The 14,261-nt window shown below is 46.1% G+C and overlaps 1 protein-coding gene across 1 annotated transcript in view; it reads left to right on the top strand.

Moving 5' to 3' along the window:
* The window catches only part of LOC139573739 (synaptic vesicle glycoprotein 2A-like), a 55,005-nt gene that overhangs the window by 18,058 nt on the left and 22,686 nt on the right, over positions 1–14,261 (top strand). Inside the window, exon 2 of the mRNA XM_071397540.1 lies at positions 9,208–9,976. Within this exon, the coding sequence (XP_071253641.1) occupies positions 9,370–9,976 (607 nt within the window). The 5' untranslated portion in view covers positions 9,208–9,369. The remainder of the gene's footprint in view (positions 1–9,207; positions 9,977–14,261) is intronic.

Below are 14,261 nucleotides of genomic sequence, written 5' to 3'. Positions count from 1 at the left end.
ATGCAGGGAAACTTAAATCAGTTTGACCTAATTTCTATCAGCATGTTAAATGTGCAACCAGAGGGACCTTTACTCCTTTACCACCTTTACTCCACACACAGAGACACGTACAAAGCTCTCCCTCGCCCTCCATTTGGCAAATCTGACCATCATTTTATCCTCCTGATTCCTGCTTACAAGCAAAAATTTAAGCAGGAAGCACCAGTGACTCAGTCTATTGAAAAGTGGTCAGATGAAACAGATGCTAAACTACAGGACTGTTTTGCTAGCACAGACTGGAATATGTTCCGGGATTCATCCGATGGCATTGAGGAGTACACCAATTCACTCACTGGCTTCATCAATAAGTTAATCGATGACGACGTCCCCACAGTGAGTGTACGTACATATCACAACCAGAAGCCATGGATTACAGGCAACATTCGCACTGAGCTAAAGGGTAGAGCTGCAGCTTTCAAGGAGCGAGACTCTAACCCGGAAGCTTATAAGAAATCTTGCTATGCTCTCCGACAAACCATCAAACAGGCAAAGCATCAATACAGGATTGAGATCGAATCGTACTACACCGGCTCTGACGCTCGTCGGATGTGGCAGGGCTTGCAAATAATTACAGACTACAAAGGGAAGCACGGCCAAGAGCTGCCCAGTGACACGAGCCTACCAGATGAGCTAAATAACTTCAATGTTTGCTTCGAGGCAAGTAACACTGACACATGCGTGAGAGCATCAGCTGTTCCGGACTGTGTGATCACGCTCTCCGCAGCCGATGTGAGTAAGACCTTTAAACAGGTCAACATTCACAAGGCCGCAGGGCCGGATGGATTACCAGCATGCACTGACCAACTGACAAGTGTCTTCATGACATTTTCAACCTCTCCCTGTCTGAGTCTGTACTACCAACATGTTTCAAGCAGACCACCATAGGCCGTGTGCCCAAGAACACTAAGTTAACCTGCCTAAATGACTACCGACCCGTAGCACTCACGTCTGTAGCCATGAAATGCTTTGAAAGGCTGGTCATGGCTCACATCAACACCATTATCCCAGAAACCCTAAACCCACCCCAATTTGCATACCACTCCAACAGATCCACAGATTAAGAAATCTCTATTGCACGGCACACTGTCCTTTCACACCTGGACAAAAGGAACACCTGTATGTGAGAATGATATTCATTGACTACAGCTCAGCGTTCAACACCATCGTGCCCTCAAAGATCATCACTAAGCTAAGGACCCGGGGACTAAAAACCTCCCTCTGCAACTGGATCCTGGACTTCCTGATGGACCGCCCCTAGGTGGCAAGGGTAGGTAACAAAACATCCGCCACGCTGATCCTCAACACGGGGGCCCCTCAGGGGTGCGTGCTCAGTCCCATCCTGTATTCCCTGTTCACTCATGACTGCACGGCCAGGCACGACTCCAACACCATCATTTATTTTGCCTATGACACAACAGTGGTAGGCCTGATCACCGACAACGATGAGACAGCCTATAGGGAGAAGGTTAGAGACCTGACCGTGTAGTGCAAGGACAACAACCTCTCCCTCAATATGATCAAGACAAAGGAGATGATTGTGGACTACATGAAAAGGAGGAATGAGCACGCCCCCATTCTCATCGACAGGGCTGTAGTGGAGCAGGTTGAGAGCTTCAAGTTCCTTGGCGTCCACATCACCAACAAACTAACATGGTCCAAGCACACCAAGACAGTTGTGAAGAGGGCATGACAAAACCTATTCTCCCTCAGGAGTGAAAAGATTTGGCATGGGTCCTCAGATCCTCAAAAGGTTTTACAGCTGCACCATCGAGGGCATCCTGACTGGTTGCATCACTGCCTGGTATGGCAACTGCTCGGCCTCCGACCGCAAGGCACTACAGAGGGTAGTGCAAACGGCCCAGTACATCACCGCAGCCAAGCGTCCTGCCATCCAGGACCTCTATACAAGGCGGTGTCAGAGGAAGACTACAGCCACCCTAGTCATAGACTGTTCTCTCTGCTACCGCACGGCAAGCGGTACCAGAGCGCCAAGTCTAGGTCCAAGAGGCTTCTAAACAGCTTCTACCCCCACGCCATAAGACTCCTGATCATCTAATCAAATGGCCGGTACCCCCTGTATATAGCCACGCTATTGTTACTTTACTGCTGCTCTTTAATTATTTGTTATTTTTATCTCTTACTTGTTTTTGTATTTTCTTAGAACTGCATTGTTGGTTAAGGGGTTGATTTTCAGTCTTAGTGAGTGTTTCTTGGAAACCCAGTCTTCCCAGAAGACCTTTGGGTTCAGTGATCTCTGCCAGTCTGTTGTGTGAGCTGCTCCCCAGCCCTCCATCCTCGCCCCTCCCCCTCTCATCTCCTCCCCCTCTCATCTCCTCCAGTTTCTATCAATCTGATCTCATGCTACTTAACCAGGACACTCCTAATACAGTACAGGAAGTAGTCAGTTTGGTAAGGCTGTAATAGTAGCCTGTTAAACAGTTGACTTGGTAGTTACGTATGTGCCTTTTAGGTACCAGGTACTGAATCACAGCACCAGAGAGAACCCCTTGTCTAACAGGTACTAGCTGAAATAGGACTGTAAAATAGTGTTAACAGATAAAAGGGGGGCCACTAACCAACTGTTACAGTATTTCAGAGTGTGTGCATGGTCATTGGGTTCAGCTATGGTCTATGGATCCTCCCTGAGGCCTGTTCTCTTCTCCTGCTGTGTCTCCTCCTCTTCAAAGGGCCAGAGAATCCAATAGCACTAGGCAGCCACAGTGGGCACCAACACCACTCTATCAAGGGATCAGCTTCACACTGTCTCCTACACACCACCATTTGGGATTGGTGTTATTATCAAACTAACAGCATACAGTCACATTTCTGAGATAATCAAATTAGTATTCACCAAAGAAACATCATATTTTAAGGTTGTATAGTAGGCTGGGCTATATATTGTGCAGGGATTTCAATGAACAGTGTGCACACTTTCTCTCTAAAGATACTGTATATTAATCTAACAATCTGACTGCATCTGTTTCCCTTTGCTGTATTGCTGTATTCCTCTGTGAGACAAATTAGACGGGCCTGTGTGTGTTATGGTGACAGAGGTGCAGGGAAAAGAGCAGACCACTCAGCTGCCAGATTTAAACAGCCCTTTTTTCTGTCGGCTTTGTTCTCCGGGTCAAGGTTTAACCTGCCTGCTATCTCTGGAGACTCTAGCAGGAGTAGAGAGACTCTGGGAGGTTAAAGGGCACAGCCCAGACAGGTTAGCGTTGCCGATAGGAATACACAACAGAAAGAACAGAAAGTACACAACTGAGCATGAGGACAAGTACATTTGAATGTCTAGTTCGAGAAACAGACACCTCACAAGTCCTCAACTGGCAGCTTCATTAAATAATACCCGCAAAAAAACAGTCTCAACGTCAACAGTGAAGAGGCGACTCCGGGATGCTTGTGTTCTTTTGCCCATCTTAATCTTTTATTTTTATTGGCCAGTCTGAGATATGGCTTTTTCTTTGCAACTCTGCCTAGAAGGCCAACATCCCGGAGTCGCCTCTCCACTGTTGACGTTGAGACTGGTGTTTTGCGGGTACTATTTAATGAAGCTGCCAGTTGAGGGCTTGTGAGGTGTCTGTTTCTCGAACTACACATTCAAATGTACTTGTCCTCTTGCTCAGTTGTGTACCGGGGCCTCCCGCTCCTCTTTCTATTCTGGTTAGAGCCAGTTTGCGCTGTTCTGTGAAGGGAGTAGTACACAGCGTTGTATGAGATCTTCAGTTTTTTGGCAATTTCTTGTATGAAATGGCCTTCATTTCTCAGAACAAGAATATACTGAAGAGTTTCAGAAGAAAGTTCTTTGTTTCTGGCCATTTTAATACTGTAATTAAACCCACAAATGCTGATGCTCCAGATACTCAACTAGTCTAAAGAAGGCCAGTTTTCTTGCTTCTTTAATCAGAACAACAGTTTTCAGCTGTGCTAACATAATTGCAAAAGGGTTTTCTAAAGGCACGTTGTGTTAGCTAATCCAACTGGTCATTGGAACACAGGAGTGGTGGTTGCTGATAATGGGCCTCTGTACGCCTATGTAGATAATCCCCCCAAAAAATCTGCCGTTTCCAGCTACAATAGTCATTTACAACATTAACAATGTCTACACTGTATTTCCAATCAATTTGATGTTATTTTAATGGGCAAACAATTTGCTTTTCTTTCAAAAACGAGGACAATTCTAAATGACCCCAAACTTTTGAACGGTAGTGTACATATGAGATGAGTAATGTGGATATGTAGTCATTGTTAAAGTGGCCTTATTTAAAGTGACTAGTGATTCCTTTATTAAATCCATTTATTAAACTGATTAAAGTGGCCCGAGATTTCAGTCTGTATGTTGGCAGCAGCCACTCTATGTTGGTGATGGCTGTTTAACAGACTGATGGCCTTGAGATAGAAGCTGTTTTTCAGTCTCTCGGTCCCAGCTTTGATGCACCTGTACTGACCTCACCTTCTGGATGATAGCAGGGTGAACATGCAGTGGCTCGGGTGGTTGTTGTCCTTGATGATCTTTTTGGCCTTCCTGTGACATCGGATGCTGTAGGTGTCCTGGAGGGCAGGTCGTTTGCCCCCGGTGATGCGTTGTGCAGACCTCACTACCCTCTGGAGAGCCTTACGGTTGTGGGCGGAGCAGTTTCCGTACCAGGCGGTGATACAGCCCGACAGGATGTTCTCGATTGTGCATCTGTAAAAGTTTGTGAGTGATTTAGGTGACTAGCCAAATTCCTGAGGAGGAAGAGGCGCTGCTGCGCCGTCTTCACCATACTGTCAGTGTGAGTGGACCATTCTAGTTTGTCCGTGATGTATACACCGAGGAACTTAAAACTTTCCACCTTCTCCACTACTGTCCCGTCGATGTGGATAGGGGGCTGCTCCCTCTGCTGTTTCCTGAAGTCCACGATCATCTCCTTTGTTTTGTTGACGTTGAGTGTGAGGTTATTTTCCTGACACCACACTCCGAGGGCCCTCACCTCCTCCCTGTAGGCCGTCTTGTCGTTGTTGGTGATCAAGCCTACCACTGGAGTGTTGTCTGCAAACTTGATGATTGAGTTGGAGGCGTGCATGGCCACGCAGTCATGTGTGAACAGGGAATACAGGAGAGGGCTGAGAACGAACCCTTGTGGGGCCCCAGTGTTGAGGATCAGCGGGGTGGAGATGTTGTTTCCTACCCTCAACACCTGGGGGCGGCCCATCAGAAACTCCAGGACCCAGTTGCACAGGGCGGGGTCAAGACCCAGGGTCTCGAGCTTAATGACGAGTTTGGAGGGTACTGTGGTGTTAAATGCTGAGCTGTAGTCAATGAACAGCATTCTTACATAGGTATTCCTCTTGTCCAGATGGGATAGAGCAGTGTGCAGTGTGATGGCGATTGAGTCGTCTGTGGACCTATTGGGGCGGTAAGCAAATTGGAGTGGGTCTAGGGTATCAGGTAGGGTGGAGGTGATATGATCCTCCAAGGATCCTTGATTCTTGATGTGAACACTAGACACACAACAGACACACAATAGACACACACTAGACACTCACTAGATACACAATAGACACACAATAGACACACAATAGACACACACTACACACTCACTAGATACACACTAGACACTCACCAGACCACACTAGACACTCACTAGACACTCAATAGACACACACTAGACACTCAATAGACACACACTAGACACAAACTAGACACACACTAGACACACACTAGACACTCACTAGACACTCACTAGACCACACTAGACCACACTAGACCACACTAGACACTCACTAGATACACACTAGACACTCACTAGACACATACTAGACCACACTAGACACTCACTAGACCACACTAGACCACACTAGACATTCACTAGATACACAATAGACACACAATAGACACACAATAGACACACACTACACACTCACTAGATACACACTAGACACTCACCAGACCACACTAGACACTCACTAGACACTCAATAGACACACACTAGACACTCAATAGACACACACTAGACACAAACTAGACACACACTAGACACTCACTAGACACTCACTAGACACTCAATAGACACAAACTAAACACACAATAGACACACACTAGACACTCACTAGATACACACTAGACACTCACCAGACCACACTAGACAGTCACTAGACACACACTAGACACAAACTAGACACACACTAGACACACACTAGATACACACTAGATACACACTAGACACTCACCAGACCACACTAGACACTCAATAGACACACACTAGACACTCAATAGACACACACTAGACACAAACTAGACACACACTAGACACTCACTAGACACTCACTAGACACACACTAGACACACACTAGACACACACTAGACACACACTAGACACTCACTAGACACACACTAGACCACACTAGACACTCACTAGACACACACTAGACACACACTAGACACTCACTAGACACTCACTAGACCACACTAGACCACACTACACACTCACTAGATACACACTAGACACTCACTAGACACATACTAGACACACACTAGACACTCACTAGACACTCACTAGACCACACTAGACCACACTAGACATTCACTAGATACACACTAGACACTCACTAGACACATACTAGACACTCACTAGACACTCACTAGACACACACTAGACACTCACTAGACACTCGCTAGACCACACTAGACCACACTAGACACTCACTAGATACACACTAGACACTCACTAGACACACACTAGACACACACTAGACACTCACTAGACACTCACTAGACCACACTAGACCACACTAGACCACACTAGACACTCACTAGATACTCACTAGACACATACTAGACCACACTAGACACTCACTAGACCACACTAGACCACACTAGACCACACTAGACATTCACTAGATACACACTAGACACTCACTAGACACACACTAGACACACACTAGACACTCACTAGATACACACTAGACACTCACTAGACACTCACTAGACACTCACTAGACACATACTAGACCACACTAGACCCCACTAGACCACACTAGACCCCACTAGACCACACTAGACACATACTAGACCACACTAGACCACACTAGACCACACTAGACACTCGCTAGACACTCACTAGACACTCACTAGACACTCACTAGACCACACTAGACCACACTAGACACTCACTAGACACATACTAGACCACACTAGACCCCACTAGACCACATTAGACCCCACTAGACCACACTAGACACTCACTAGATACACACTAGACACTCACTAGACACATACTAGACCACACTAGACACACACTAGACCACACTAGACACTCACTAGATACACACTAGACACTCACTAGACACTCACTAGACACTCACTAGACACATACTAGACCACACTAGACCCCACTAGACCACACTAGACCCCACTAGACCACACTAGACACTCACTAGATACTCACTAGACACATACTAGACCACACTAGACCCCACTAGACCCCACTAGACCACACTAGACACTCACTAGATACACACTAGACACATACTAGACCACACTAGACCACACTAGACCACACTAGACACTCACTAGACACTCACTAGACACTCACTAGACCACACTAGACCACACTAGACCACACTAGACACTCACTAGACACTCACTAGACACTCACTAGACCACACTAGACCACACTAGACACACACTAGACACTCACTAGACACACACTAGACCACACTAGACAGACACTAGACACTCACTAGACCACACTAGACCACACTAGACACTCACTAGACACTCACTAGACACTCACTAGACTACACTAGACCACACTAGACCACACTAGACACTCACTAGACCACACTAGACACTCACTAGATACATACTAGACCACACTAGACCACACTAGACCACACTAGACACTCACTAGATACATACTAGACCACACTAGACCCCACTAGACACTCACTAGACACATACTAGACCACACTAGACCACACTAGACCACACTAGACACTCACTAGATACACACTAGACACTCACTAGACACATACTAGACCACACTAGACCACACTAGACCACACTAGACCACACTAGACACATACTAGACCACACTAGACCACACTAGACACTCACTAGATACACACTAGACACTCACTAGACACAAACTAGACCACACTAGACCACACTAGACCACACTAGACCACACTAGACCACACTAGACACTCACTAGATACACACTAGACACTCACTAGACACTCACTAGACACTCACTAGACACATACTAGACCACACTAGACCACACTAGACCACACTAGACAAACTAAGAAAACATTATTGCCACGCCACATCAGTTCACTGAATACCACAAGATGATTTTTAAAGTGATATAGCTGAAGGACTAAGCTATCTCCCAAAAGAAACTGGTAGTGTTACCTAATTGCCTACAGTAGCTCATCGTATTAATGCATTCATCTGCTAGACATATAGGCTTATATCACCCCATTCTCCAGATTGTCAGACAGGAAGTAATAATGTCTCTTTATAGACTTCCTGGGAACAAATGTAATTGCAGTGCTCCTAACTGGGCCGTCAGTGTCGCAGTATGTTCCCTTGAAGGTTTGATTCAAGCCGAGAGCCATTGGAAATGCCATGCTGTGACCTGTGGATGGGCTGGGAGAGACCTATGAGATAACTGGTGCTCAATCAATGCAGGCCACTGAGTTAGAACAGGGGCTCTTCTGTCATGTCCACTTCTTAAGGACAATACATTGGGTCAGATAAGGTGGGCTGACTGGGTTCTGCCATAGGAATAAGGCCATTTGTTGAGAATCATGAATACAGGTATTGAGAACCTCCATGCAGTTACTGACTTCACTTGAGTTTGGCTTTCTGTGGCATGTGCAGTACAGGAGGCAGGACGGATCATAATAATGACTGGAATGGAGGAAATGGAATGGTGTCAAACATGTGTTTACTATGAGCCCATCCTCCCAATTAAGGTGCCACCAGCCAGCTGTCATGTACAGACGCAGGTGTATACTCTTGTGAAAATTGGAACAGTATGGAAACACCATAGTTTGTATTTCTTGATTGAAAGTTGGAGTGAGAATGAGTGAGAACTGTGATGGACAGTTGATGCTGCATAGTTTCTTTACACTGTTGGAGGTGCCATTCTAACAGAATCCTCTCTTTTATTCCAGGTCTCAATTTGGAGGAAAAATATTCTGGCTGTAGCTGATAAAAGAGCTGTCCGTGGCGCTGAATTCCAGATCCACAGAGATCCCCAGTTCACACCCATGCTCTTGTGCCACTCCTGATATCTCCCATTCCTAGCAGCAACCAACCTCACCACCAGAGCCAAGATGGACGACGGCTATGGACGAGACGGACGGCAGGACTTCATCCGCGGCGCCAAAGACATCGCCAAAGTGGTGAAGAAGCAGGCGGGCAAGAAGGTGGGCCGCAGCGTGGACAAAATGGCCGACGAGTACACCAAGCGCTCGTACAAGCGCTTCGAGGAAGAGGACGATGATGACGACTACCCCGTGCAGCAGAGCCAAGATGGCGACGGCTACTACCGCAACGACAGCCGGGCCAACGACGAAGAGGGCGGCCACAGCGACTCCACAGAAGGTCACGACGAAGACGATGAGATCTACGAGGGCGAGTACCAGGGAATCCCCCGGGCAGAGTCCGGAAAAACTGTTCCGGTGGACGGGATTGCTCCCCAAGCTCAGATCAGGGACCTGGCCCAGTTCGAGGCAGAGAGGAGGAAGGATCAGGAGGAGTTGGCCCAGCAGTACGAGACCATCCTGCAGGAGTGTGGCCATGGGAAGTTCCAGTGGACGCTGTACTTTGTGCTGGGGCTGGCGCTGATGGCAGACGGTGTGGAGATCTTCGTGGTGGGCTTTGTGCTGCCCAGCGCAGAGAAGGACATGTGTCTGTCAGAGGAAAGCAAGGGCATGTTGGGTAAGATGGTTCTAATGGCCAGCCTGTTGTCGATTATTCTAAGTGTATTACACTCTCTATTCCGGTTCCCTTCCCTCTTTCCCTCCTTGTTTATTCGTTCTGTAGTCTTCTCACTCTATTTAGTCATCTCACTCTATTCAGTCATCTCACTCTATTTAGCACTCTCACTCTCTTTTTCACTCTCACTCTATTTAGCCCTCTCACTTTATTTAGCCCTCTCACTCTATTTAGCCCTCTCACTTTATTTAGCCCTCTCACTCTATTTAGCTCTCTCACTTTATTTAGCCCTCTCACTCTCTTTTTCCATCTCACTCTATTTAGCCCTCTCACTCTCTTTAGCCCTCTCACTCTATTTAGCCCTCTCACTCTCTTTTTCACTCTCACTCTATTTAGCCCTCTCACTTTATTTATCCCTCTCACTCTATTTAGCCCTCTCACTTTATTTATCCCTCTCACCCTATTTAGCTCCCTCACTTTATTTAGCCCTCTCACTTTATTTAGCCCTCTCACTCTCTTTTTCCATCTCACTCTCTTTTTCCATCTCACTCTATTTAGCCCTCTCACTCTCTTTAGCCCTCTCACTCTATTTAGCCCTCTCACTCTCTTTAGCCCTCTCACTCTATTTAGCCCTCTCACTCTCTTTTTCACTCTCACTCTATTTAGCCCTCTCACTTTATTTATCCCTCTCACTCTATTTAGCCATCTCACCCTCTTTTTCCATCTCACTCTATTTAGCCCTCTCACTCTCTTTAGCCCTCTCACTCTATTTAGCCCTCTCACTCTCTTTTTCACTCTCACTCTATTTATCCCTCTCACTTTATTTATCCCTCTCACTCTATTTAGCCCTCTCACTTTATTTATCCCTCTCACCCTATTTAGCTCCCTCACTTTATTTAGCCCTCTCACTTTATTTAGCCCTCTCACTCTCTTTTTCCATCTCGCTCTCTTTTTCCATCTCACTCTCTTTTTCCATCTCGCTCTCTTTTTCCATCTCACTCTCTTTAGCCCTCTCACTCTATTTAGTCCTCATACTCTCTTTATCCGTCTCACTCTCTTTAGCCCTCTCACTTTATTTATCCCTCTCACTCTCTTTTTCCCTCTGACTCTCTTTAGCCCTCTCACTCTCTTTATCCCACTCACTCTCTTTAGTCCTCTCACTCTCTTTAGTCCTCTCACTCTCTTTTACCCACTCACTCTATTCAGTCCGCTCACTCTCTTTTTTAGCCATCACTCTCTTTAGCCCTCTCACTCTATTTAGCCCACTCACACTCTTTTTACCTCTCACTCTCTTTAGGCATCTAACTCTATTTACCCCTCTCACTCTCTTTTCCCTCTCACTCTCTTTTCCCCTCTCACTCTTTTTAGCACTCTCACTCTCTTTTGTCCTCTCACTCTATTTGTCCCCCTCACTCTATTTTTCCCTCTCACTCTCTTTAGTCCTCCAACTATCTTTTTACCTCTGACTTTATTTATCCCTCTCACTCTCTTTAGCCTGCTCACTCTTTTTAGCACTCTCACTCTCTTTTGTTCTCTCACTCTATTTAGCCCCTCACTCTATTTAGCCCTCTCACTCTCTTTTTCCCTATCACTCTCTTTTCCCCTCTCACTATCTTTATCCCTATCACTCTTATTCCCCCTCTCACTCTCTTTATCCCTCTCACTCTTTTTAGCCCTCTCACTCTCTTTTCCCCTCACTCCCTAGCCCTCTCACTCTCTGTATCCCTCTCACTCTCTTTTTCCCTCTCACTCTCTTTAGCCCTCTCACTCGCTTTTTCCCTCTCACTCTCTTTAGCCCTCTCACTCGCTTTTTCCCTCTCACTCTCTTTAGCCCCTCACTCTCTTTTTCCCTCTCACTCTCTTTTCCCTCTCACTCTCTTTAGCCCTCTCACTCTCTTTATCAGTTTTTGTCTGCATCTCTTTATTCCCTACAATAGCAAGCTTGAGTTCAAAGAGGAAGCCTATTCAAGGGATACTTTGGGATTTTGGCAATGAGGCGTGCATGCTAGTAGATACCCATAGACTTCCAGTCACTGCACTAACGCTAGTCAGCATTGGCTCGAGAAACTACTTCTAACATCCTTAATACGGTGCTCCCTAGTGGCGCAGTGGTCTAAGGCACTGCATCTCAGTGCAAGAGGTGTCACTACAGTCCCTGGTTCGATGTATCACATCCGGCCGGGATTGGGAGTCCCATAGGGCAGCGCACAATTGGCCCAACGTCGTCCGGGTTTGGCCGGGGTAGGCCGTCATTGTAAATAAGAATTTGTTCTTAACTGGCTTGCCTAGTTAAAAAAAAAGTTTCATACTGGACACCGAGACATAAAAATGGTATCCACAAGTTCATCTGGCGCTGGGGAAGTACAGTCGCGGCCAAAAGTTTTGAGAATGACACAACTATTGATTTTCACAAAGTCTGCTGCCTCAGTTTGTGTGAGGTTAATTTGCATATACTCCATAATGTTATGAAGAGTGATCAGATTAATTGCAAAGTCCCTCTTTGCCATGCAAATTAACTGAATCCCCAAAAAACATTTCCACTGCATTTCAGCCCTGCTACAAAAGGACCAGCTGACATCATGTCAGTGATTCTCTCGTTAACACAGGTGTGAGTGTTGATGAGGACAAGGCTGGAGATCACTCTGTCATGCTGATTGAGTTCGAATAACAGACTGGAAGCTTCAAAAGGAGGGTGGTGCTTGGAATAATTGTTCTTGCTCTGTCAATCATGGTTAGCTGCAAGGAAACACGTGCCGTCATCATTGCTTTGCACAAAAAGGGCTTCACAGGCAAGGATATTGCTGCCAGTAAGAATGCACCTAAATCAACCATATATCGGATCATCAAGAACTTCAAGGAGAGCGGTTCAATTGTTGTGAAGAAGGCTTCAGGGCGCCCAAGAAGGTCCAGCAAGTGCCAGGACCGTCCCCTAAAGTTGATTCAGCTGCGGGATCGGGGCACCACCAGTACAGAGCTTGCTCAGGAGTTGCACCAGACAGGTGTGAGTGCATCTGCCCGCACAGTGAGGCGAAGACTTTTGGAGAATGGCCTGGTGTCAAGAAGGGCAGCAAAGAAGCCGCTTCTCTCCGGGAAAAACATCAGGGACAGACTGATATTCTGCAAAAGGCACAGGGATTGGACTGCTGAGGACTGGGGTGAAGTCATTTTCTCTGATGAATCCCCTTTCCGATTGTTTGGGGTATCTGGAAAAAAGCTTGTCCGGAGAAGACATCCTGAGACCATTCATGTGTGGGGTTGCTTCTCAGCCAAGAGAGTGGGCTTACTCACAATTTTGCCTAAGAACACAGCCAACAATAAAGAATGGTACCCACACATCCTCCGAGAGCAACTTCTCCCTACCATCCAGGAACAGTTTGGTGACGAACAATGCCTTTTCCAGCATGATGGAGCACCTTGTCATAAGGAAAAAGTGATAATTAAGTGGCTCGGGGAACAAAACATAGATATTTTGGGTCCATGGCCAGGAATCTCCCCAGACCTTAATCCCATTGAGAACTTGTGGTCAATCCTCAAGAGGCGGGTGGACAAACAAAATCCCACAATTTCTGACAAACTCCAAGCATTGATTATGCAAGAATGGGCTGCCATCAGTCAGGATGTGGCCCAGAAGTTAATTGACAGCATGCCAGGGCGGGTTGCAGAGGTCTTGAAAAAGAAGGGTCAACACTGCAAATATTGACTCTTTGCATCAACTTCATGTAATTGTCAATAAAAGCCTTTGACACTTATGAAATGCTTGTAATTATACTTCAGTATTCCATAGTAACATTGACAAAAATATTGAAAGACACTGAAGCAGCAAACTTTGTGGAATTTAATATTTGTGTCATTCTCAAAACTTTTGGCCACGACTGTAGATAAAGGGCCTCATTGACAAAATCCATAAGTATCCCTTTAATATAAAATGTTCCCCATGCCACATTTTCCCCATACTCTTATTATTTTAACACACTTTATATGGGTTTACAGTATCTAAAGGCCTTTAGGATTCACTGCCCATGTAACTACTGAACGCCCCCTTTAATTCTCAAACCATCTCTGAAATCCAAGCCAAATCCTATACATGCTTTGGTTCAGGTGTTTTGTAGCAGAATATACTGCACACTGGAGACCATAGCATAGGCCCATTAAGAGAATGGTGTGTGCTGTGCGAAGTTACTCATGTGACCATTTCCCTTTCTGGGGGACAATGTCCAGTCAGATTCCATGCCTAACACGCCATCTGTCTTTGGCCATTCAGCAAGGACACAATGAACGAGGGCTATGG

The sequence above is a fragment of the Salvelinus alpinus genome, chromosome 4, assembly GCF_045679555.1.
Source record: "Salvelinus alpinus chromosome 4, SLU_Salpinus.1, whole genome shotgun sequence".
NCBI classification, from domain to species: Eukaryota; Metazoa; Chordata; class Actinopteri; order Salmoniformes; family Salmonidae; genus Salvelinus; species Salvelinus alpinus.
Note: the sequence above shows the minus strand (reverse complement) of the source record. Positions and strands in the feature narration are given on the sequence as shown.